Below are 27,668 nucleotides of genomic sequence, written 5' to 3'. Positions count from 1 at the left end.
AGAAACTTTACAACAAGAATAAACCGCCTTGATGTTAGTGTTGGTCGTTTACGTGAAGTTGAGTTGTCAGAAGAGTTGGCGAGATTGAAGGATGATTATGACAAACTCCTCGATGTCGGTAATGAATATATCGACGCACAGAGCCAGATAGACCCTACAGGTGACGACAGTGAGTCGCGGGACGCCTTGGTGAAGAGAGATGCCAGTGAGCAAAGGTTCCTTGAAACTGAGGGCAAGATCATGGAAATGCTGTGGTCCAAGTATGCAGCGCCGGACATAGATGCTCTCGTAACACAGTTCAAGTCTGCCTTTGATCAGGCTGAGGCGCTCAGGAAAAGTATAGTAGTGCCATGGACGCAGCGAGGGGTCTACATTGGTAAATTGGATAGGAAACTCGATGAACTCAGAGAGGCTGTGTACGCTTGGAGAGACTATCGGCCGCATGGAAAGGACAAATGGATGCTCCTTTTATCATTGAGAGAGGACAAGGAGCAACTGATGGATGAGTGGACCTGCCAACGTGACAAAGAGGTTATGAAGAGGAACTGTACAGAACAAAATGACGGTGACGGAGGTGAGGAGGAAGAGGATGAAGATGTGGCAGGTGATGGTGCGGTCGGTGGGCATGTCGCAACAGCTAGCGACAGCCTTACAGCTGCAGGTCACATCACTTTTACCCAACAGACATTACAGCCCACTCTGCAGTCGCGACGGTCTGATGGTGGACTTGGTGTCAGTTCCGCCCTACCTCCAACCCTTGCCAGCACGCCACAACTGTTGAGTGTTCGTGCCTCTCCACCAGTCGATATCAGCATGGAGCAAGGTAGTAGCATGCCATATAGCGGCCCTGGTGCGTACGTCGGTGGGAATATCAGCTCTCAATGGGCCCGACCAAACATAAGGCTCACACCCATAAGTTCTCCGGGGACAGGAGGGACTATTCGCCCTGGAAGGCTGAATGGGAAAGTATCCAGGCGCAAGCGGAGCCTACGGGGTCAAGGGAATGCAGGAAACTTCACTTGCTAGACAGTATAGGTGAGACTTTGAAAAGTGATCTCAGACTATCGCGTTGCAGAGATGCAATCGATATCTTTATGGAATAAGAGAACCGTTATGGTGATAAAGCACAAACGGCAGAGGAGATAGTTTTGGAGCTACATTCACGTCCTGCTGTAAAGAACCACCAGCCACGAGAGACGTTAGAATTGATCCTAGCAGTGGAGAGGGCAGCATTGGACCTCACAGACCTGGGGTGCGAAGACGCTATACAGAATCAGCTAGTGATTCGGTCTTTAGAGAGCAAACTCCCTGATGTCATGAAAAGAGAGTGGCTCATGTGTGTGAGAAACCCTGTTAACAACGTCCTACCAAGAAACCGTTTCGACAAGCTCTTGATGTTCCTGGAAGACCAAAAGTCGTTGCTCGTGAGGTTGGAACAGTTGCTTCCCAGTAAGCCATGGCCTGCTAATGCTCCTGAGAGACCAAGCTACCGGGAGAAATCAGGTGACAGGTGGAGAGAAAAGAAGTCGTTCACTAAGACTACAGCGAGTGAAGTCAAAAGAGACTCCAAGCAGATACCATGTGCCGTGTGTGGCGATGAAGAACATGGAGGTAAACTGTTTCGTTGTAAAGCTTTCAGGAAGGCCAGTCTGGCGGAGAAGAAAGCTCAGGTGAAGAAGGCAAAAGCATGTACAAAGTGCCTGGATGTTCACGGGATCGATGGTGCCTGCACTCCAAGGTTCCTCTGTCGTAAGGAGGCGTGTAAGATAGGCGACATTCCGGTAGACCACCACTATTTCCTCTGCCATAAGGCACCGACAATGAAGGATGCTGCTAAGAAGAAAACAAAGCAGAGGAAAAGAGGGGACCTCGTGGTCCGACAGAGGAGCAAGAGGCTGTGTTCGCCGAGTTGAGACTGACTCCCCGCCAGTTGGAGGCGGTCCGCAGGGCCTGTACTAATAAGGCAACGTCGAGAGCGTGTTCTGGCAAGAATCCGATAGAACAGAGTGGCTTGAAAGAACATCCAGTCCTCATGATGCTCTTACCTGTCACGGCAAAGAGAGGAGACAGCCTTGGAGCCTTGATTGATCTCGCTTCTGACACTAATTACATTACGCACCAAGCTGCTTAAAGACTCGGGCTAACCGGTGAACCAATCTCCCTTGTCGTGTATGGTGTTGGCACGATGAAGGTGAGAGTTGATACAAAAAGGTATCTCGTAACAATAAAGGTGTGGACCTCACGAGGAACTTTGAGGTTCCATGAGATGATCTGCTATGGGATGGAAGACATCGCCAAAATGGATCGAGTGGTGAGTTCGGAGCGGCTGGAGCAGTTTTTCCCTGAAGCTGAACCGGGAGAACTGGCCTGCCCAGGGAAGATCGATCTTTTGATCAGTGCTCGAGAAGGCCGATTTGCTCCACAAAGACTGCAATGGGTCGGCGACCTGGTGTTGTGGGACGGTCCTCTAGGCAAGACAGTGAGTGGTGTGCATCCTAACCTCTTCGAAGAAGTGGTGGTGACCACATGGCAGTCGGAGACGCACTTTGCACACTCCATGAGGATGGTAGCTGTCAAAGTTGAAGAACACTTCGTTGGAAGGCCAGGAAGCCATTTGGAACGAGGGTGCAGTATGGAAGTTCGAATGACAGCAGCATGCAATAAAGAGGTCCTTGAGTGGCTAAAATGGGACAGCATCGGTGCTGCCTGTGACCCTACCTGTGGAGGGTGTCGCTGTGGAAAGTGCCCACCGGGAGGAAAGGAGATGACCCTGGTTGACGAGAAAGAGCTGGAGATAATAAGGGCAGGTCTAACCTTCAGAGAGAGTGACATCCACAGCGACCAGCCACACTGGGATGCGAAGTACCCCTGGGAGGAAAACCCAGCCTCTCTTCCCAACAACCGAAGGGCTGTGGAAGCAACGTTCCTGAGGGCTGAGAAGCGGCTGATGAAAGACCCCGTGTGGAAAGAAGCTTACATGAGGCAAGTGCACGAGATGGTAGACAGGGGAGCTGCTGTTAAGCTCACTAAGGATGTGATGGACAGCTGGGATGGTGCAGTGTGGTGGGTGAGCCACCTAACCGCACCGAACCCCCACTCAGTGACTACACCGGTGCGCCTCGTCTGGAATAGCAGCCAGGAGTTCAGAGGGATGAGCATGAATGGCATTTTGCTCAAAGGCCCAGACGTCCTAAACCCTAACAGAGGGGTGCTCCTCAGATTCCGGGAAGGAGAACATGCAGCCATCACCAAGATGTATAATTCGGTATGGCTGGAGGAGCGAGAGGTCCATGTGCATCGGTTCCTATGGAGAGACTCACCGGAAGATGAGATTGGGGATTTTGCTGTCGTGAGGGTGAACATGGGAGATAAACCAGCGGGGTGCATTGCGCAGGTTGCAATGCGAGAGACCGCGAAGTTACCCCAGTTTTCTGATATGAAGGAGGAAAAAAAGAGTCATTGAGGAAGACTCCTACGTTGATGACCTCCTTACGTCCCACAATGACCCTGACTGTCTAGACAAGATCCTAAAGGGAGTGGAGAAGATACTGAAAGCAGGAGGCTTCTACCTCAAGCCCTGGGTCCGGTCTGGTCAGAGTGGGAGGCGGGACGGGACAGGGTCCAAGCCAGTGACTCTGGTGTTGACCAACCAGCTAAGGGAGGAAGATAACAAAGCCCTGGGGGTTGGTTACCTAGTGCAAGAGGACAAACTCTTTGTGATGGTCTCCATCAACTTCTCCAGAAGGAAGAAGAAGATGAGAACTGAGGTTGACCTCACTGAAGAAGAAGTGGAAGCAAAGACACCAAACCCACTGACTCGTCGTGTTCTACTGAGCCAGATCGCCGGACTGTATGACCCGATCGGTTTAGCAACACCTGTGCAACAGAAAGGAGTGATTCTTGTGAGAAGAGCCTTCCAGGAAGCTGGCAAGCTTACCAAAGATACCTGGGATGAACCTCTGTCTGACGAGCTCAGAGGAAAAGCAATTGAACTGTTTAAGGAGTACGCTCGTCTGAGTAGCATCAAGTTCCACAGAAGCCTCACGCCCTCCGACTGGAGGGGTAAACCCTGGGGTATCACGTTTTCTGACGGGAGCTGTGAGTCCTATGGTGCTGTACTGTACTTGCGATGGGAGACGTCCCATGGTGTGGTCACCCGGCTGGTGGAGTCAAAAGCCAAGTTAACCCCCCTCGACCAGAAAGGTGACGCGGTCGAGGCTGAGGTCTGTGGGGCTGTCTTTGCCTCACGTCTAAAAACATACGTTTCGAAGCATGGACGATTGGATGTGGAGAAGTGGTACCACTTCATTGACAGTCAAACGGTGCTGGGAGCCATCCAGAGAGAGAGCTACGGACTCCAGACGTTCTTCGCGAACCGAGTCGGAGAGATTCAGAAGGCTGGGCGCGTAACTGACTGGTGGTGGATACCAGGCGAGGTCAACATCGCTGATCTAGTCACGAGGGGGTGCTCTCCTGAACTGCTGGATGAGGACTGTGTGGCAGAAAGGTCCCATGTTCCTGTCTGGCCCAGTGGAGGATTGGCCCATGAAGTCCGCTTCAGAAGTGGCAGCTGATGCTAGGGAGATGGTGAGCAAACTCCAGAGAAAGGCCTTTTCGGCAGTCCTCACCAGAGCTCAAGCCAAGAAGTTGTTGAAGCCTGCAAGTCCTGTTGGTGAAGGTCCAATAGTCACAGATGGAGTGAGCGGTGCTCCAGCATCCTCAGAAAATGGGATGAAATTGACCTCAATTGAGACCAAGGAAACGGAGATGCTGTGGGGAGCCAGGCTCATAGACCAAGTGGATCCAAGAAGGTGCAGTTCTCTGACTAAGCTCTGTGGAGTAGTCGGTTATGTCCGCAGAGCTGTGAAGAAGTGGTTGGCCCGTGTAGGCAGGGCCTCTATGCCAGCAAAGTGGGAGGCGGTACTGACAGTAAAGGAACGCAAAGCTGCATTCCAAGACCTGTGCCTAGCCGCCCAGGAGGGAGTTACGTTTCCTGTGACAACGCTAAACAGGCTCGTTGTCAGCAGGGAGGAAGTCTCAGGACTCCTGAAATGCCATGGTAGAGTCCAGGCCATTACCCAGGGAGAGACCGGTGAGCCCCTGGTCCCCTACAATGCGTGGATCAGCACCCTTCTCACACGAGAGGCCCATGAAGCTAACCACGAAGGTGTTGCTGGCACACTCCTCCGGGTGAGGTCTAAAGCATGGGTGGTGCTGGGACCAAGGATTGCCAGAAATGTCATCGACTCCTGTATGCACTGTCGGAAGGCCAAAGCGAGAATGTGCAAACAGGTGATGAGTGAGCTCCCCCTCGAACGAACTGAACCAGCTGCACCCTTCGAATTTACAACGTTGGACCTTTTCGGCCCCTATGTCGTTAAAGATATTATAAGGCGAAGAACAAAGATGAAAGTCTGGGGTGTGGTGTTCAGCTGTATGGCTTCGAGAGCAGTACATGCTGACATTGTGGAAGATCTGTCGACGGAAGGATTCCTGAAAGCATACCAGCGCTTCACGGCTCTCAGGGGTCACCCAAGAAAGCTCTGGTCAGATCAAGGGACCAACTTTGTGGGCGCCAGGCCAGTATTACAGGAGTTGTATGAGTTCCTAAGTAGCATCGACAAAGATCAAGTCCAGAAGAAGGCGGCAGCTGTAGGAACTGACTGGATGTGGGTGCTTCACCCGGCGGACTCTCCCCACCGGAATGGGGCAGCTGAGGCAGCTGTCCGTGTACTCAAGAGAGGGTTAAGCAGTGTTGGCGAGGAAGGTAACCTGACAGCGCTGGAGTTCCAGACCCTCCTGTACCTGGCTGCTAACCTGTCAAATGAGAGACCAATTGGTGCCAGAGCCCAGGTACAAGATGAGGCCATCGAAGTCATCACTCCCAACTCTCTTCTCCTCGGTCGCGCAGGACCCAGTGGGGACTCCCGAGGCTTTGAGTATCCTACTTACCCCGTCGTGCGTCTCAGAGCAATCCAGATCGAGGTCGACAAGTTCTGGAAGAGGTGGAGCCAGCTGGCAGGTCCGGGCCTCTACATCTGTCAGAAGTGGCACGCACCTGCTAGAAACGTTGCAGCGGGAGACCTGGTGTGGTTGGCTGACCAGAACGCGCTAAGGGGCCAGTTCAGGCTGGGTCGGGTCGTGGAGGTGTGTTTCGGTGAAGGATCAAGACCCCCCCACTACCATCCTCCCGGAGGCTGGTGGTGTGTTTCGGTGAAGGAGGTCATAATGTAATCGAGGACAATGTGATGTTTATGGGCATTGAGACTACCTTGAACCTATGGTTATTCATGTTGTGACATTCGTTCATGGGGAGAACTTAGAAGTTTAACTGTTTTGGTTATGGTGGCCTACTTGGATTCTAGAATCAGTAGGCCAAGTGGGAGGTGTAGAACTCCCCAGTAAGTGTTACTGTTACTTTATTATATATTGGAAGTGATAGATGTTATAATTACGTTCTAGGGTATTTGAGGAAATAAGTACCAACATTTACCACCTTATTCCAAATGCAGGCATATTTTATGTTGTATTTTATATATGTTATAATTATACCAGGTTACAGGTTTGTTTATTGTCCTTCCTGATCTCCATACTGTGTGTCTGTGTATGCGCGATTAGTCCCAGTGCGCAGGTGGCCACGCCTTTAGGTCGCATTTTATACAATTGATGGTCAGGACTAGTACGCCTTGCCAGTGAGTGATTATAAACTAGCATGCTAGTAACTGAAATCAAGAATTAATGTCACGGGAATGTTTGTATAATTTCATTGGTTAATTCTGGGTTTTGTGTTTGTGTTTTCGTTGCAGGTTTACAACCTATCTATTTATCTGTCTAACTAACAGTTATTTCAACTTGAGAGGCTAGCGTAACTTGGTAGTCAGGCTACGTAGTGCGTGGGTGATTATTGTTTGTGTGAGTGCAATAAAAGTCCATAAAGTTACTCGAGTTGTATCCGCCGTACTTATCCTGAAACCCTTCCAGTGGGGAGTTTATTGAGCTATAGTAGGTAGCTTAGTGAAAACTGGACAGTATGTCCTGTAGAAACCTATATGGTGGAAACCGATATGCCCTCTCAACCACAAAATGTTTGAGTCACTTCTATGGAAGTAAACCTGTGCCATCGGATTTTGAAAATAAAAAGCCATTGAACTCTAAGCACGTTATTTCAATGCATTTATGCATTGAAATAACGTATCTGGATTTGAATTTATTTTTCAATATTTAAAATTCAAAATCAAATATTCAACGTTAAAAAATTCAACGTGGGGAAGTTGATTACGTTGAAATTCAAATCCAGGTACGTTATTTCAATGCATAAATATTCAGTGCTTAGAATTCAATGGCTTTTTATTTTCAAAATCCGATGGCACAGATTTACTTCCATACACTTCTCCTTCGTCATGCTTACTGATCATACCTCTCTCTCGTTGGTTACACAAATCTTACCATGGACACTCAAGAATCCCTCCCAAATTTCAGCCAGCCAGACAATTCACGTCACAGTCACGTCTGTTAATTTATGAATGGAATTCTGAACGTGTCCCGCCTCCGAAATAGCCTGGCTATAGCCATGCTGCCTTGCGCGCAATTTCATTTCGCGTTGCGAGGCAGCCTGGATTCCATGGATCCGATTTTCGCCTGAGATGGGGAACCAATCACAGAGCGGGGAGGGACGGCAAGATGATGACGACGTCTATTCGACACACCCATCGTCTTCTTCCGAATTGCGTGTGTCTCACCCCGCATGCGTGAGACTTGAGAACCCTGTTACCGGTATATTATCCCGGATGTTGACAGTCGCAGTTCAGCAAAAGAGGCGTAGAGGAAGAAGGGGGCCGGATGTTGACAGTAATGGTTGTAGAACTGCAGCGCCATATGACGAATGTATTAAAGATGCAAATTTGATCTGACCTGACTGGAAAGTATAACCCGACACAGTGGCGGGGGAAGTGACACAATTCACCCGCCACCATACAAATCCACCAGCAAATGGTGTGTGGCGGGTGGCGGGTGTTAATTTCCATCCCTGGTGTACACACTTGAACATACCCACCAAAGAATACAACACGACTACCAGGTGGTTTGCATCAGGGTTCAGGCCAAATCCCAAGTCTTTGTACTGAAGGTTTGCAGAGATCCACGTCGCTTCTCAGTGACCCTACTCAGTGACCCTACATGCCACTTTTGGCGGCCGATGACCTGAGCGTATGCGGTCCTCCCAGAGCTTCACTCCCCTGAGCAGATTCAGTCTTGCGTATTCATATCCTGAGAGCCGATATACTGTCCTTTTGTGTCCACCTAAACCTGATGTGGCAGTATAAATGCCGGCAGCTCTGGAACAATTCATGACCGTGGTTATGAATAGTATGATGGAAAACATGCCATTACACATGCGGTACGTAGAAATTAAGAGGTCAGTAGTAGGCAGAGGTTAAGAAAATTCCAGATAATAACCCAGTCGTCCAGATTATAATCGATATAATCCACACCTTCAGATTATAACGATATTATAATCCAAACCTCCAGATTATAACGCAGTCCTCCAGATTATAACCGATATTATAATCCACACCACCAGATTATAACCGATAATATAATCCAAACCTCAAGATTATAACGCAGCCCTCTAGATTATAATCCAAATCTCCAGATTATAACGCAGTCATCCAGATTATAACTCATATTTAGAATCCAGGCCTCCAGATATAATGCAGTCCTCCAGATATAACCCAGTCCTCCAGATTATAACCTAGTCCTCCAGATTATAACCAATATTATAATCCAAACCTCCAGATTATAACCCAGCTCTCAACATTATAATTCCGTATTATAAAACCGGCCCCAAAATTATAATCTAGTATTACTGACCTCCAGGAAGTCGAAGAGCAGCGTTGCTGTGACGTCTGCCAGAGGCTCCATATTGAGCATCTGGGCCAGCCAGCGCCAGCCATGGTTCAGCCCGTGAGGACCCGGCTGGAAAACAAAACACCAGTCAGAACCCTGCTTCTACTGCTAGAACCTCCATTATAATAATAGTTCGAACCCCGCTTCTACTGCTAGAACCTGTTATTATACTGTCAGAACCCTGCTTCTACTGCTAGAACGTCTGTTATAATACTAGTGATAGAACCCTGCATCTACTGCTAGAACCCCCGTTATATTCATAGTTACAACCCTGGTTCTACTGTTAGAACCTCCACTATAATAAAACTGTCAGAACCCTGCTTCTACTGCTAGAACCTCCATTATAATAATGCTGTCAGAACTCTGCTTCTACTGCTAGAACCTCCATTATAGTAATGCTGTCAGAAACCTGGTTATACTCCTAGAACCTCCATTATAATAATGCTGTCAGAATACTACAACAAAGCTGAGAACAGTTATGGTGATAATAAAGAGGGTCAGCACAACTACAAGAACCCTGGTACTAACAGGATGGCCTGGTTCTACTGCTACTGACCTGGTACTAACAGGATGGCCTGGTTCTACTGCTACTGACCTGGTACTAAAAGGATAGCCCTGGTTCTACTGCTACTGACCTGGTACTAACAGTGGGGACCTGGTTCTACTGCTACTGACCTGGTACTAACAGTGGGGACCTGGTTCTACTGCTGTAACCCTGGTACTAACAGGAACACTGGTTCTACTGCTAGCACAGCCGTGGTTCAGCCTACCCCAGGTTTGGCGCCGTAGGGCCACCTCAGCTGGATGATGGCGGCGTAGAGGCGGATCATCCCCGACATCCTCTTCAGGAAGCTGTCCTGACCCTCGACCCCAGAGTCATCCACCCGGTAGCCCAGGATCCTATTTAAAATAACATTCATATTAACAATACCATAACATTACTATTAACAAAGGACCCTGGTAATTAAGAAGCATAATACTGCATTTTAGCATCCTGTACCAAACCATAATGTACCAGAACAATATTAACATGACCATTTACATACTGGATATTAAGAAAGAACTATCACCCATATACAGTAGTATCTGGGTATGGTACAAGGTAACCAGCAGCAGTGCTGATGTGTGTGTGGTGCAATATGTTGATGTGTGTTGCTAGATGCATGACCCTAGAAGGGCTCTGGTGCATTTCAACATTAATGGTCCCATACAATGGTGTGTAGATATAACACGAAAACCAATAGCATGCTAGCACACTACGGTATGTGCGCGAGTATATTTTCGGCATTAATGTTGCCGCACGTTTTCCGTCTGCAATTTGAAGCCCTCCCGTCGTCTGGATTTCATAATACTGTTGCTTCTGTCCTACCAAATGAAAAAGCCAACTGAGCCCACTGTTTCAGATCCAGAACACTGATCTAAAAAAATGTGTTTTTGGCTGAGAGTTTTAGGAAAGAGAGGGTGTTATCACCCAGGTTACGACAACTTTATGATACTTATTTAGCACCGTCGTGGTGTAACCCTATTGTAATAATCGATATTGTATATGAAATGCGCCACACACCGTAGTGTTATACTATATGTGTCCGTAAGCCTTGGCCTCGGATACGGGAATTAAATGCATCTCTGTTCAGACGGAGCTTCAACCTCCACACACTTTGGTGTTATACTATAAGTGTCCGAAGAACGAACGGTAATCTGACGTCACGAAAAGAACGCCCGCAGCAGATTGAAACCTTCATAGAGTTTTGGGGGGAAAATGGAAAGAACGTAGGATTTTATCCCTTTTTTTTTTCTAGGTGCATCTCAATGATTTAGAATATTGTGGAAAAGTTTATTAATTTAAATAATTCAATAATCCCTTGTGGAGGCTGTCAATGACTATCTTCTGGACAACTGTCAAGTCAGCAGCCTTCCCTATGATGATGGTTTAGTCTACTGAACCAGAATGAGAAACCATAAGAATTACTATTTTGAGGTAATTAGCTGATAAGAGTGTGACACCTTGAGTCTACGATATTGAACTTTTTCACAATATTCTAATTTACTGAATATTGGATTTCATGATCTGTAATCCATATTCATGAAGATTAATGCAAATAAAGTCTGGAAATATTACACTTTGGTGTAATGAATCTATAAAATATATGAGGTTCACTTTTTATGTACATTTTCCACAATATTCAAATGTATTGAAAGGCACCTGTATGTTGATAATTCCAAAAAACAGCGTTTAGGGTTCCAATAGTCGGAGTGATCACAGTTGCTACCAATCCAGCGGCGGCACTGCTTCACAGCTGGCTGCATGGAGGGGAAACCCTATAGATAGTACTGTTATAGTAGTAGAAGTATCACTGTACCTCTGGTACTCTTCTAGGGAGGTGCCCTCTGTCATGGGCGGGTAGTGAGGGACGGAGTAGGGGCACTTCCTGTGGAGGTGGGCCAGGATGAGTTCCCCCACCTGGGGGTGTCTCTCCCACACCCCCGAGGCCACCACGGCGATGGGGAAGGCGGCCTCGTGGTGGGATGCCACCTCCTCCTCCCCTTGTTTCTACCCGGAGGGAGAAGGAGCAGAAAGCAGTATAGGAAACACAGGATTAACTAAAGTTTATACTGAAATACCAACTCCGCTACACCTACATGTAATTGTTGCATACAGGGAATAGGTTAACCTAGCACTTGTTAGTGCTTTGCACTTGGTTCTAGGAACATCCTTACTGTACCGGCAGTGATAGGTTGTTGTTTCTCCTTCTTCTGACAAACGTATTTAATGTAAGTCGCTTTGGATAAAAGTGTCTGCTAAATTCCTTAAAAGTAAATCGACATGCTATGGCATTCGAGAGTAACCTCTGAATGAGGCAATTGGAAATGGTAGTTCTGAAACACACTCACATCCATGGCTTAAAGGACCCATGGCATGCTACTTCATGGATGCTTTTATATAGGTGTTAGTGGGCCCCTAATACAGTACTTGAAGATGTTCAAGAAATTCTGCCGTGGTGCAGAATTACAGCCACTAGGAGCCAGTCCCATAATGAGCTTTCCAAAAACGTGCCTTTTTTTGGAGGCGGGTCAAGGTGGAGGGTGGGGGTGTGGTCCTGAGCAGCTTGTGGCCACCGTATCTGTATCATTTACAGTTTCCTACCGCAATGGCTCGGATTTAATCATCTGGAGGCGCACACAGCTTTTGGCCGTGTTCTGTAAATTCTCTAGAACGCTCCGGGTGCTCCGGCGGGAGTCCTGGAGCTCTATATCTAAATAATATAATAAAAAGATATCTAAATATTATAATATATATTATCACGCCCAAAAGCTGTGTGCGACGGTGGATGATATTATGAATCTCAAACGACTGCGTCGGGTTCTCTGACGTCTCTGGTTCTTCCACGTCAATCCGGAGTACAGACTGAGGGGCGACATGGAGGAGAAAGGGATTGTTGCCGTTTGCGGACTCCCGGTACTTCCACAACGAGACACGAAGTGGGGGTTATCTCTGCTCTGGTGCTGCCATGGAAGACAAAGGGATTGTTTCCCGCGATTGTTGACTGGGATTGTCTCTCGCACCTGAGCCCAGCTACCGGGCCCGGTGGCGCTCACATGTGGCGCTCGCACGGCCGTAGCTCATTGTCTCATTGGTGGGCCAAATTCTCCGGGCGGGCAAGGCATAGAAAGGGGAGGTAACCTGGCTCCTTATGACGACATATGGGGCCAAACTCGAAATCGGAGCGTCTGAGCTTTCATTTTTCAAAGGCGGAGCAGAATACCTAGTGCTTGTTTTATACATAACATTATTTCCAGCCACTGGGGGACCATAAGCAGGCTAGGAGAACTAATTTCAATGTAAGAAAACCTCATAAAGTGACATTTTCATGCCATTGGACCTTTAAACAGGACTTAACAGGACGTCATCCCGTTCCCACCTGAAACTTTTCGGCCAATTTGTAACAGACGAACGCCAGCCCCTTTGCATGCTGGGAGGTGGAGGCGGACCTCCCGCCGGTCACCACTGTCCGTCCCGACAGCAGCTTGTCCAGTTTGTCCAGGACCTCTCGGAGCTGGGAGCCAGAGACACTGGAGATCTGGCTGACGGGAGTGGTGGCGGCTTTCTGGAGCTCCATCCTCAGCCTCTTGGTCTAGGTAGAGATCTCGGTTACCACACAGCTACTACACAACGACAGGAGACCTCTGTTGACAACTAAACCCATCCTGAACTTACAGTTACGCACGTACAGTATGCATTGCAATTATCTTTTCATTTTTTGTGATTTTGCGTGATTATTAACTTTTTTACATCAACCTATGAGTATAACCAGAGCAATAATCTAGAGAGCTATGGGTCGACCTGACTGTGCAAGTATTGTGGAAGCAACTAATCACGATGCCCACATTCCAGTTTCTTTCCCCAAGCCCGAGTTGACAGGTCACTGGCATGCGAGTAAAGAGAAGCCTGGTCTGTGATTGGTCAGCCAGTCTCACCTGGGTGTCCGTGGCGGTGTTGAGCGACTGTAGGGAAGAAAGGGTCTGGGAGGCGGCGTCCTGGAGCTCTCGGTACCATTGCAACGTAGCATCTTCAGCACTGTTCTGCAGTCCTGCTCACCAAAACACACACAGAGGAAACCCTAAGAACGAGGGCGAGACACTGGAGTCTAGGCTGCTATCCTTGGGATTGGGTTGAAGATTTTAGAACACACGCGCACACCACACACGCAGAAAGTTAGTTAGCAGAGAGTTAAATTAAAAGGCAAGAGGAAAATCCATATTTGTGTCGTAACTGATGTAAATAGTTGACGCAATGCCCTTTATTCGTTATGTGGCTGATGTAAAATTACCTTTATTCGCCTTACTCACAAACCCTCTACCATGAAAATACCAAGGCACTAGTTTGGGTTTTTCATGTTTAACCAGTATGGAACAATCCAAGATGGCAGCACCCTAGGTTGCATGCGTGTTTGTCTGTCTGTCTCAGTTTTTTTTTGCTTCTATGTCTGATTTGGCGTAATTTTTTTCTGCATCAACTACTACTGAGCACACTGGACTTTAAATGAAACAATTTTGAATCTAATACGGACTACGTGGATACATCTACCTTCAAGCCACCTGCCTGACCTGCTAGCATCCAGCCATCTGCCTGGCACACTAGCATCCAGCCACCTGCCTGGCCTGCTAGCATCCAGCTACCTGCATGACCTGCTAGCATCCAGCTACCTGCATGACCTGCTAGCATCCAGCCTCCAGCCACTTGCTTGACCTGCTAGCATCCAGCCTCCAGCCACTTGCTTGACCTGCTAGCATCCAGCCTCCAGCCACCTGCCTGGCCTGCTAGCATCCAGCTACCTGCCTGGCCTGCTGGCATCCAGCTACCTGCATGACCTGCTAGCATCCAGCCTCCAGCCACCTGCTTGGCCTGCTGGCATCCAGCTACCTGCATGACCTGCTAGCATCCAGCACCCAGCCACCTGGCTGACCTGCTAGCATCCAGCCTCCAGCCACCTGCATGACCTGCTAGCATCCAGCTACCTGCCTGCTAGCATCCAGCTACCTGCATGGCCTGCTAGCATCCAGCTACCTGCATGACCTGCTAACATCCAGCTACCTGCATGACCTGCTAGCATCCAGCCACCTGGCTGACCTGCTTGGCCTGCTGGCATCCAGCTACCTGCATGACCTGCTAGCATCCAGCTTCCAGCCACCTGGCTGACCTGCTAGCATCCAGCCTCCAGCCACCTGCATGACCTGCTAGCATCCAGCCTACTATCATCTCAAGACCCCAAAGCAGCACTGCTAAAATCTCCAGGCCTACAATCTGCAACCCATCTCAAGTACTGTGACATATACTAACCATGTCAGGTAAAATGTTTGCCCTCCTGGCCTTGTTCTTTATACCTGTGTGTGAACATGAAAGAATTGGGAAAAGTTGTGAGAGTGTGTCTTTGCATACAGTGTACTTGCTAGATAAATCAAAGGTGACCAGTGCACAGGAGCTGACAGGCTCCCAGGGGTGCTTGGTATCTTGTGTATGCCCTATCCTTAAACAAGCAAACTTTAAGCATCTATTAAGCCTCCTCCTGTTAAATGACTATTTCATCCCATCCGAAAACTCTTGGCCTGTCTTCTTGAACAGATCTGATATTACAAAAAACACAAAAAATGACAGACACACACTTAGGTGTGTCATCATGCTTCTGTTACTATTATCAGGGAATGTGCAGCCTAATCCAGGGCCTGCCACTACCACAATGTGTTTACAGACCCCTGCAGACTTTTTAGATAGAACTGGTATTGGTTTTATCCATATGAACGTGAGAAGCCTATTGCCAAAAATGGACATGGTTAAAATTTGGGCAAATTCTACAAATGCTGACATTATGGTTGTATCAGAGACATGGCTGAGTAGATCTATTCCAGTCATGTAAATCTGGATGGGTATAACCTCTTTCGTGCAGATCGCCGCGCTAAAGGTGGAGGAGTGGCAATCTATACAAAAAATACATTTCAGACAACAGTTCTTATATCAAAGTCAGTTCCTAAACAATATGAATTACATGTGTTGAAAGTTGAATTTACTAAAGGTTGTGTTATGACAATAGTGGGATGTTATAGACAGTCTGCATTAATAGATACATTAACCTCAATATCAGAGTCCTTGGCTAATGTTAAACACAATGAACTGGTTTTCATAGGAGATCTGAACTGGGACTGGTTGTCTCCGGTCTCTGATCCTTTTAAATGTTTTTGTGATGATGCACACTTGACACAAATGATAGAATCTGCGACAAGGCCTAACCCTAAACACCCTGAAAAGTCATCGCTTATTGACCTGTTTCTGACAAACTGTCCTCTCAAATACAAAGCCACTGCTGTATTTGCAAATGACATCAGTGACCACTGTGTAATTGCTGCAGTGAGAGACATGAAGCTTCCAAAAGTAAAACCATGTATCATAACCAAAATGAATTTTAAATCTTTTTGTGAGCAAGCCTTTTTACATGATCTTTATTTATGTGACTGGGTAAAAGTTGGTCTGATGCCCGACCCTGATATGGCTTTGTCTTACTTTAAATCACTTTTCCTAGACATTACAAATAAGCACGCTCCTCTTAGAAAATACAAGGTTAAAGGCCGTGTCAATCCATGGTTCACTGATCACCTTTCTGATAAAATTCATGAGCGAAATCTAGCTTGGGCAACTGCAAGAAAATCCAAAAGTCAGTCTGATTGGATTCATTTTCGACATCTGAGGAATAAATGTATGTCCTTGATACGTAAAGCTAAATCAGACTACTATATTAAAGAAATGTCTGACATGAAAAATACATCTAAATTCTGGAAGGTTTTTAAGTCCATGTCATCAAGCACAAGTGACAGTGTGTTACCAAAGGAAATTCGGGTGGAAAATGAAATCATTACAGACAAAACAAAGATGTTATCTATTCTAAATCAGCATTTTATCGCCTCAGATAAGCTGTTTGAGAAGGAAATGCCACTTAAAACGGCACAAAACTCCTCTTACTCCGAGCAAAAGCTCCCTTTTGACTTTAATGTTACTCCCATTACAATTAATGAAGTACGTGATGCTCTGAAAAAGATACACTAAAAAATCGGCTGGCCCTGATGGATTAGATCCACATTTGTTGCAGAATGCTGCTGAGATTATTGCTGGACCATTAACCCACATTTTTAACCTGACTATAGAAAATTGTCAAATTCCGAAAATTTGGAAGGCAGCCAACGTTGTTCCATTGCTGAAGGGTGGTGATCCAGCAAACCCTAACAATTATAGGCCTATATCCAAACTTTCAGTGCTTGGCAAGATTTTGGAAGGACTTATTAGTAATCAGTTAAAGGAGTTTCTATCGAAAAATTGTATTCTAAATGATCTGCAATCCGGGTTTAGAAAGAAACATGGTACTGTCACTGCTACAATGAAGGTTCTAAATGACATAATAACAGCAATTGATGAGAAAGAACACTGTGCTGCACTATTCTTAGACTTATCAAAGGCTTTTGACACAGTCGACCACTCTGTTTTATTACAAAAGCTAGTGAACATAGGATTTTCCTCAAAATCAGTTAAATGGTTTGAGAACTATCTGAGTGATAGAACACAAAGTGTCCAAGCTGACGGTTTATCGTCTAGCTGTAAGAATATACACTATGGTGTCCCGCAAGGATCCATTTTGGGTCCTATTTTATTTATAGTTTATATTAATAATTTGTGTTGCAATGTTACAAATACAAAATTCCATTTTTACGCAGATGACACCATTATGTATAGCTCTGCTTCATCCTTAGCAAGTGCAACTAAGGACCTCCAATCGGCTTTTAATGTTGTTCAGCAAAACCTACAAGGATTAAGACTTGTACTAAATATTGACAAAAGCAAAATGATCTGCTTTACAAGAAGTAATAAAACATCCGATATGGATGACAACCAGATTGTTACTCTAAACCAGGGGTTTTCAAAGTGTGAGAGAGTGAGCCCCCCCTCAGAGAAAAAAATTCAGCTGAGCCCCCCCCCCCCCCAATTTTTTTTTCTAAATACCTGTGTTTTGAAAGCTATTTTAATTATTTTACACATTTCAAACATCTCCGATCATAATTTTAAAACATTTGGAACATATTTTTGAAACATTTGAAACAATTTTTTTAACATATCTTTTAAACATATTTCTGAAACATTACAACATCTTTTTGCGTTTTTAAACAACACAAATTAACAACTTTATCTAAGCATGTTTTAGCTTAACCTTTTTTAAATACATTTGAACATCTGTGTAAACTGCCAGTTTACAAATTCATTCAGGGTCCCCGACTCTGAATTTTCTGAGTCGAATCAGGTCTGCCTTTTCAGTCCAGAGATTCGACTATTCGGCGGGGTTTGTTTACCGGCGTTGCTATGGTGACCTAAATTATTATAAGCAACTGAAAACGACGCCGGTTTGAAACTAAAACTGTGATTCTGAAAAAAGTATAAATGCTATCAAAATTCCGTTTATATAGTATTGAAGATACAAGTGTGTAGATTTGTTTAATGGTTTGAATGATGGTAAACGGTTGAAAAAGGAATGAGTTACGATGTCTAGAAGTAGGTGTATCAGAATGGGCTGACGTCTTCAATGAAAACATCTGAAAACGAAGCGGTATGAAACTAAAACTGTGATTCTGAAGACATTTTAAATGATATCGAAATTCTGTTTAGATATTATTGAAGATACAAACGTGTAGATTTGTTAAATGGTTTGCACGAAGATAAACGGTTGAAAATTGATTTAGTTATGTTACTTCTACAGTTGAAGTACGACTGATGATTTGAATCATCGTCTTTCAGGGTTTTTTTCTTTTTTCTTTTTTCTCACGTCGCGCCCCCCCTGAAGAACTCTGGCGCCCCCCAGGGGGGGCGCGCCCCACAGTTTGAAAACCACTGCTCTAAACAACAAAGTGATAGAGCGAGTCGCAACCTACAAATACCTGGGCTCTTTTCTAGAAGAAAATCTCTCTTTCAAACATCACATTGAGTGTCTTACTAAAAAGCTAAGAATTAAACTGGGTTTCTTGTATAGAAATAAATGTTGTTTTTCTTTTGGTGCCAGGAAGAAAATTGTCCAAGCCGTTCTTTTATCTGTTATTGACTATGGTGATATTTTATATATGCATGCAAATTCATCATCTCTGAAAATGCTAGATTCTGTGTACCATGCAGCATTACGGTTTGTCTCAAACTCTGGCTTCCGAACACACCATTGTAAATTGTATGAGAAAGTTGGTCTGTCTTCCTTATACACCCGTAGGATGGAACACTGGTATATGTTTCTTTATAAGGCAATTTTGCACGATCTGCCTCCGTATTTGTGTTCTCTAATGGTTCCTAAAACAAACAGTGCTCGTATCACTCGGTCTAGCAGTTTGATTATGTATAACGTTCCTCGGACTCGCACTACGTTTGGTGAAAGTGCTTTTAAATCTTTTGCCCCGTCATCATGGTGTAAGCTACAGGAACACCTTAAACTGGAATCCCGAATCACCCTGAACAATTACAAAAGCAGGATCAAGGACTATTTAACCACAAACTGAACACTGACTTACTGCCAATTAGATTGATGCTTTGTGACTTTTTATTGTGTTTTGTGTCTTGTTTTTAGTGTGAAATTTTTGTTGTTTTTAATGTGAAACTTTAAATGTTTGTATGCTGCCTTCTTGGCCAGGACTCTCTTGAAAAAGAGATTTTGAATCTCAATGAGAATATTCCTGGAAAAATAAAGGTTAATAAAAAATAAAAAAAAATAAAATACTTTCACTGGAAATGCAGACGTTTAAGTGTAAACATTTGTAAAAATAAAAATATTTTATTTTTACAGTAGTTTAAACTATTATATACAGTCCATGTTAAGTCAGTTAAACCTGCATCATATACAGTCTATGTTAAGTCTGTTTATTCTGTATTATTTAAAGTCTACGTCAAGTCAGTTTAACCTTTATTATATGCAGTCCATGTTAAGTCTGTTTATTCTGTATTATAGTCTTTGTTAAAGGTCCCATGACATGCTATTTTATGTATTCTTTAATATAGGTATTAGTGGGCAACTAACACAGTATTCAAAGACGTTCCCGAAATTCAGCCGTGGTGCAGAGTTACAGCCACTCCGAGCCAGTCGCACATTGAGCTTCCCCCAAATGCGCTGTTTCGGTGGGCGTGTCAAGGAGGAGGGTGGGGGTGTGGCCCTGAGCAGCTTGCAGCCACGGTACCGTGCGCTCTGTTTACAGTGGATGTATCGCAATGGCGAGGCGCACACAGCCTTTAGCCGTGTTCTGTAAATATTCTAGAACACACGGGAGTCCTGGAGCTCTATATCTAAATTATCATATAGCATACACAGATATCTATATCATATAATATATATTATCACGGCCAAAAGCTGTGTGAGCCGATATTATGAATCTCAAACGACCGCGTTGGGTTCTCCGACGTTCCTGGTTCTTCAACGTCCACATCAATGTGAATACACACACTGTAACGCAAGTGTTTCTTGTCGGTTCTTTGACGTGTCTTGTATTTCCACAACGAGACTGTCGTGGGGGTTATCTGAGCCATGGTTGAGAAGGAATTGGGGGAAAGGAACTTTGGTTTGACTCGCTGAAGTACATGAACTGCGACATGCCGCCGGTTGCCGCGAGGCACCATCGCCCGGCAGCGGGCAGCCGGCAGCAGACAGCGCGCGGTTCAGTCGACTTCAGGTTGATGTGAAAGTGGAAGAACCAGAGACGTCGCAGAACCCGACAAAGTCGTTTGTGATTCATAATATCGTCTGGAGGCGCACACATTATGTTATATGATATAGATAGGCCTATCTATGTATTATATGATATTATTTAGATATAGAGCTCCAGGACTGTAACGCAAGTGCTGTACACTTCCTTGTTATTTGGATAACCGTTCTGCTGTTGGTGTGATGGCGCATAACACGTCGGACTCTCGTCTCTGGTATTTCTACAACGAGACTCGTATTGGGGGTTATCTCAGCCAAGGTTGAGAATTAATTGGGGGGAAGGAACATTGGCTTTGACTCCCTCAAGAACATGAACCACAACATGGGGGAGAAAGGGATTGTTGGCGGCGAATGTCTCCCACCTGAGCCCCGCTGAGGGACCATCGCCGGAGGCGCGTGCATAAGCGCTGCCCGGCAAAGATCCCTTTCTCCTCCTTGTCGTGGTTCATGTTCTTGAGGGAGTCAAAGCCAAAGTTCATTCCCCCCAATTCATTCTCAACCTTGGCTGAGATAACCCCCAATACGAGTCTCGTTGTAGAAATACCAGAGACGAGAGTCCGACGTGTTATGCGCCATCACACCAACAGCAGAACGGTTATCCAAATAACAAGGAAGTGTACAACACTTGCGTTACAGTCCTGGAGCTCTATATCTAAATAATATCATATAATACATAGATATCTATATCATATAACATATTGTGTGCGCCTCCAGACGATATTATGAATCACAAACGACTTTGTCAGGTTCTGCGACGTCTCTGGTTCTTCCACTTTCACATCAACCTGAAGTCGACTGAACCGCGCGCTGCCTGCTGCCGGCTGCCCGCTGCCGGGCGATGGTGCCTCGCGGCAACCGGCGGCATGTCGCATTTCATGTACTTCAGCGAGTCAAACCAAAGTTCCTTTCCCCCAATTCCTTCTCAACCATGGCTCAGATAACCCCCACGACAGTCTCGTTGTGGAAATACAAGACACGTCAAAGAACCGACAAGAAACACTTGCGTTACAGTGTGTGTATTCACACACACACATGTGCGCTTGCACGGTCGAGTGTCATTGGCGGGCCAACGTCTCTGGGCGGGCCAGGCAGAGTAAGGGGAGGAGCTGAGATTCCTGATGACGTCATGAATACAGACATTCCAAATCAGCGCGCTTGAGCCTCCGTTTTTTCAAAGGCGAGCAGAACAGCTAGTGCTAGTTTTACACCAAACGCAAGTTTTAGCCACTGGGGGACCATAGGCAGGCTAGGGGAACTCATATTTATGTTAGAAAACCTCACAAAGTGAGATTTTCATGTCATGGGACCTTTAAGTAAGTATAACCTGTATTACATAGTCTACATGCACTCACTCACCTTTTTTCTTCGCCTTCTCTTTAGCAGACTGTGCAGCTTTCTTCTGCTCCTCCACTTTCACCTCGAGCTCCACCTGCTTCCTCCTCTCCTCCACCTCTTCCTCATCCATCCTCTTCCTCTCCTGGGCCTTGGTCGCCGCCTCCTGCCTCTCTCTGATCAACGCTCGCATCACCTGCAGAGCCCGCTCTGCTACCGCCATGTCCTCCACGCTGGGGAACGCCCCCTAAACAAAGCCACACCCCCAGGAGTTAGCCACGCCCCTACACACAGCCACACCCCCAGGAGTTAGCCACGCCCCTACACACAGCCACACCCCCAGGAGTTAGCCACGTTTGAATTCTCTCTAAACCGGAGGGGGGCCAGACGTAAATGCCAGAGCAAATAAGACATGAGCCTGCACATCCACCTGGTTCAAAGGCTAGATCTCTAATTTGAGTGTGAGTGCACCCTTAGGCTTCCGGTTAACCCTTCAGATCTTTACTTGATATCCATTCTGCTGTTCCAATAGTCAAATGACAAGAAGCTCAGTGGTTCACCGTATCAACTTGGGGGGCCGAGGATGGGTAACGTTACCATTTTATCGGTGCTTTTACTCTTATCGATACTGCTTATTCATCCGGTACTTTAACGGTACACTTATCGGTTCTTTTTGACGGAACGCGATCGATTTTACTCAGAAAATGTATGATAAAATATGATGAATCATCATTCATTAAACTATCCAGCATTATATACAATTAAAAAACATCCAAGAACATTTTGCTGATAAAGGACAGTTTAATAACAATAAATATGTTATTCCTTTGTTTCAGATCGAAGAGATTGAACACGAAAAAGGTTTTCTCAACAGTATTTTTACTGCACGGTATTAATAATTTTAAAGCATTCCAAATTTAATTAATGTATGCAAATAGCAAAAACAATCAGTGGGGTAATGGTTACTTCAAATCAATAACCGTTGTTCGTATTATTCATTTAAATCCCGCATAATAGAAGTGGAGTTGGTGAGATATAATGTGCAAGATGACGTTTAAGTAGAAAGAATAAATAAATATAACTACTTAATTTCTCGAGCACCGAGAGCCGAACCAATAATGTCTGAGCTTATATAGGACTATATGAATGCAGCCCATATGTCAGGGACCAGATCCGGCGATGACCTCACCTCTGCGGTCGTCCGCACCACCTCGGACACCTGGGAGCACAGCTGGTTTCCGCGGGTTATGTAGACAGTGATGTCATCGGGGGCCGGGCCGGCCTCCAGCAGCTGGTTGAGTTGGAGGATCTCTTCCTGGATGGAGTTGAGGTTCCTCAGCCTATCCCGTCCATCCTCCAGCCGCTGACGTTCCAGCCCCGCCTCCCGCACACGCTGCTGCTCCGCCTCTCGCAGGCGCAGGTTCAGAATCTGAGGTTCAAGATCAACTTTATTGGATTGATCTACTCTATTGATCATTTATTCCACCAGTAACATACAGCGCCCTCCATAATTATTGGCACACCTGGTTAAGATGTGTTTAAAAGCCTTAAAATAAATTATATTTTTATTGCAGAAGCATACTCTCACACTGAAAATTTTAGAAAAATGTAACCTTCGACTCAAGTGAATTTTAACTGAAAAAAAAAAATCGCTGACTAAGAAATAATTATTCTTCATAAAATCACCTGTTCACAATTATTGGCACCCCTAACAATTCCTAGGAAACAAATGTAACTAAAGTATTTCTGTCATTTCTGCAGTAGTTTACAAAGTTCATAACTTCCTGATTCCCTGGGGTATAATTATGACATGCCACAGAAGCCATTTCTCTTCAACATGGGAAAGACAAAGGAACACACCGTTCAAGTAAGGCAGATGTGTGTCGACCTTCACAAATCAGGCAATGACTACAAGAAAATATCCACTCGCCTATACCTGCCCATATCTACTGTCAGAGGAATCGTCAAGAAGTTTAAAACAACTGGAACAGTGGTAAACAAGCCTGGACGAGAACGCAAGTTCATGTTGCCACCAGGCACAGTGAGGAGGATGGTAATAGAAATAAAAAAATCTCCAAAGCTCACAGAATTGCAAGGAATGGTAGCATCTTGGGGTCACAAAGTATCCAAAACAACCATCAGGCGCTATCTACATGCCAACAGGCTGTTTGGGAGGCATGCACGGAAAAAACCTTTTCTCACTCAAAATCATAAGCGCAAACGCCTGGAGTTCGCTAAGCGGTACATGACCTTCAACTGGGACCGTGTGCTTTGGTCAGATGAGACAGAGATAGAGCTTTTTGGCAACAAACACTCTAAAGGTACGGCCACACCAACCGCGCTGCTCGCGTTAGGGGCGTTGAAAATCGGCATTTTTGCATAGGGAACCATTGGTCTAGGCGCGGTACACGCGTTGAAGCGTTGAAGCGTTGCGTTGGGGGCGGTAGGCGCGGCAGTTGCACGTAATTACGCACGTAAACGCAGTAACGCGCCCAACGCACCAACGCCCGGATTTCAGAAAATTGAACTTTCAACGCTCCAACGCGTGACGCTTAGCCGCGGTAGCCAATCAGCGTGGAGCTTGACCCGAAGTCACTGGCAGAGAGTACTGAGCTTGCACAGAAGCATACGGCCGACATCTTTATTCTGGGTGGAAATAGTAACATAGTTACGCCATTAAATGCGTTTATGGAAACATTTCTAGCGAGAAATGTGCATTTTACTTTCATAATGTTCGCTCAGTGAATGTGAAGGATGTTTGGTTTGATAGTTATGACGAAGAGGGAACGCTCCGTTCACTTGCATGGACAATGGACTCATCTAGCTGCGTTGACGCGTTGGAGCGTTGAACCACCACACACTGGTCAAGCGTCAGGTTAGGCGCGGTACTCGCGTTGTCCAACGCGAGTAACGCGGTTGGTGTGGCCGCACCATAAAGGTGCCAACACACCAAGCGCGTACCTCGCGTACCATGTACGCGCGTAACGGTGCGGCCACACCAAACGCGTTACTCGCGTTGGATAACGCGAGTAACGCGCCTAACCTGACGCTTGATCATTGTGGGGTGGTTACTCGGTTCAACGCTTCCAACGCGTCAACGCGCCAACGCAGCTAGATGAGTCCATGTTCATGCAAGTGAACGGAGCGTTCCCTCTTCGTCATAACTATCAAACCAAACAGCCTTCACATTCACCGAGCGAACATTATGAAAGTAAAATGCACATTTCTCGCTAAAAATGTTTCCATAAACGCATTTAATGGCGTAACTATGTTACTATTTCCACCCAGAATAAAGATAGTTGTCGGCCGTGGCTGCGCTGGAGTCCGAGGTAGGAACCCCAAACGCTGCCGTGTTTGGGTGATGGAGCTCAACGCTGATTGGCTATCGCGGCCACGCGTTGGAGCGTTGAAAGTTCAGATTTCTGAACTCCGGGCGTTGGCGCGTTGGGCGCGTTACTGCGTTTACGTGCGTAATTACGTGCGTCTGACGCGCGTAACGCCCCTAACTTGACGCTTCATCGCATGTAACGCGTCTACGCGCCTATACCAATGGTTCCCTATGCAAAAATGCCGAATTTTGACGCCCCTAACGCGAGTAACGCGTTTGGTGTGGCCGCACCGTAACGCAGCTAAAATGTTGCTTGACCATTTTGTGTCAAAAATGGTCAGATACGCGCGTACGCATACGCGCGTAGATGAGACCGCCCAAAACTCCCCCCCCCCCAGCCTGTGGCTGCGCTGGATTTAGGAGTCCGAGGAAGGAAACCCAAACGCCGCCGTGTTTGGGTGGATGATAGAGCTTGGATCGGGTTAGATTAAATAATCTCGGATATAAATAACAATAATCGGGTTAAATAACTTCACATGGTGTGTCTGGTGTGTTTCCAGCATTCGTAGTGTTGATCAGCAGAGAAATAGTCCGCCAAGACATTGAGGTTGCTTAGCAATCAGAGACTCTGTCCATGCAAGTGAACTGAGCGTTCACTCTTCGTCGTAACTATCAAACCAAACATCCTTCACATTCACCGAGCGAACATTATGAAAGTAAAATGCACATTTCTCGCTAGAAATGTTTCCATAAACGCATTTAATGGCGTAACTATGTTACTATTTCCACCCAGAATAAAGAAAAATGTCGGCCGTATGCTTCTGTGCAAGCGACACTACTCTCTGCCAGTGACGTCGGGACAAGCTCCACGCTGATTGGCTATTGCGGCTAAGTATCACGCGTATGAGCGCAAAAAGTTCAATTTTTTGAACTCCTCGCGTACGCGCGTATATATTCGCGCCTCACAGCCCCTAACGGTACGGCCACACCAAACGCGTTAAGGCCGATTTATGCTCAGTTACGTAAGCGTAAGCGCAAGCGCAAGAGGCCCTTGCGCGCCCTTGCGCACCCCTTGCGCGACTTCTCACGTCTTGCGTGCGTCGGGCGATTTTTCTAGACTTGCGTAATTTTTTACGTAAGCTTTTACGCGAGCCGCGCAGCCTGCAAGGCTGTGATTGGTCTGCTCGTCTGGTTACTACTTCCTGTCTGGAGTATCACATTTCCTGTTTTCATACCGCCACCTACCACCCGATCTGGCACATAATTATGCGAACCCTTTATGCGAACCCTTCCACAGGGGCAAAGTGCTATTTTGATGCGCGACATCAAACAGCTGATGCGGGATTGTGAGCCATTTTAATGATCTTGTCACCCGATATTCGTTCTATTAGGCCTACTGGCCTTATTTGTTTTAGTGTTAGCCTATTTGAATTAATTACGTAATGTTTTGTGTTCACGTTCTATGTGAAACATAAGTGTTCATGTTCTGTGTGAAACATAAGTTCAGTAGCCTCTTTGAGTGAATGAAATTTGAAAGCGTGAGTGTGTAGTGAATGAAAAATGTGTGCGTGTATGGTGGGACTATTTTCTGTATTTGATAAATAAACCCCTTTTCTCTAATAATGCTGCCTACCATATAATTTATGTGGACATTATGCGCTATAGCTTAAAGCCTTTGGCTATAGGCCTACACTTAATTCATTCATCTGTCAAGGCAGTAGCTGTTGTATAAACATTTTATATGGATATGAATTAATGAGTTTGACGTAAACCAAATTAGGTAACTTGTGTAACATGATAACTAATGAATCAAAAGTCATGCTTCCAAGTGACCAATGTATATATATTTATTGGTCAGTGCGCATACCCAATTGTAGCACATTGTACTGGTGGGGAAACACGCCAGCATCTGACAAAAAATAATCTGCCAGCTGCTCCCTGACAAGGGCCGGTTTCGGTGAGAGTCGGGAAGATATCGGATGACTCGCGAAAGGAGATCATCAAACTTTGGCACATAAACAAACCAACGACTCCCACAGACAAAGACGTCATTCTCGAGGTCGTCTTCAACGAAAAACTTTACTCCACATATTACTCCACCTACTGTTCTGGCGGTAAATTGCTTGGCAACACGCGCAAAACGCGCAACCTAAAAGGGAGCATGAATTGCTTTGAGTAAATTTTGCGCAACAACGTAACACCAACGCTGAAGCATGCAGCCGCCTTACTCGCGTTATCCAACGCGAGTAACGCGTTTGGTGTGGCCGCACCGTAACGCGAGTAAAATGTTGCTTATACACATGTAACGCATGTACGCGCCTCATACGCGCGTAAACCAATGCTTCCCTATGGAAAAATTGCCGATTTTATACGCGTGGTACGCGGGTAACGCTTTTGGTGTGTCCGCACCTTTAGTGGGTCTGGCGGAACACAAAAGATGAGCATGCAGAAAAGCACCTCATGCCCACTGTGAAGTATGGGGGAGGATTGGTGATGCTGTGGGGCTGTTTCTCTTCCAAAGGCCCTGGGAACCTTAGGGTGCATGGCATCATGAACGCGTTGAAATACCAGGATATTTTAAATCAAATTCTGGTGGCCTCTCCCCGAAAGTTGACGATGGGTCATCACTGGGTCTTTCAGCAAGATAATGACCCTAAACATACGGCCAAATCTACCCAGAAATGGTTCACCAGACACAGAATCAAGCTCCTCCATTGGTCATCTCAGTCCCCAGACCTCAACCCCATTGAAAACCTGTGGGTTGAGCTGAAGGGGAGAGTGCAGAAGAGAGGACCCAGGTCGCTGGATGATTTAGAGAGATTGTGCAAAGAGGAATGGTC

At 46.0% G+C, this 27,668-nt stretch overlaps 1 protein-coding gene across 1 annotated transcript in view; it reads right to left on the bottom strand.

Annotated features, from left to right (window-relative positions):
* The window catches only part of gle1 (GLE1 RNA export mediator), a 46,779-nt gene that overhangs the window by 12,076 nt on the left and 7,035 nt on the right, over positions 1-27,668 (bottom strand). Inside the window, exons 6-12 of the mRNA XM_056591572.1 lie at positions 22,690-22,929; positions 21,525-21,747; positions 13,381-13,493; positions 12,825-13,037; positions 11,265-11,455; positions 9,675-9,804; positions 8,869-8,973 (exon numbers count right to left, since the gene is read on the bottom strand). Coding sequence (XP_056447547.1) covers positions 8,869-8,973; positions 9,675-9,804; positions 11,265-11,455; positions 12,825-13,037; positions 13,381-13,493; positions 21,525-21,747; positions 22,690-22,929 — 1,215 coding nt within the window. The remainder of the gene's footprint in view (positions 1-8,868; positions 8,974-9,674; positions 9,805-11,264; positions 11,456-12,824; positions 13,038-13,380; positions 13,494-21,524; positions 21,748-22,689; positions 22,930-27,668) is intronic.

The sequence above is a fragment of the Gadus chalcogrammus genome, chromosome 6 (genome assembly GCF_026213295.1).
Source record: "Gadus chalcogrammus isolate NIFS_2021 chromosome 6, NIFS_Gcha_1.0, whole genome shotgun sequence".
NCBI classification, from domain to species: Eukaryota; Metazoa; Chordata; class Actinopteri; order Gadiformes; family Gadidae; genus Gadus; species Gadus chalcogrammus.
The sequence above is the reverse complement of the archived record's forward strand: the minus strand, read 5'-3'. Positions and strand labels throughout refer to the sequence as shown.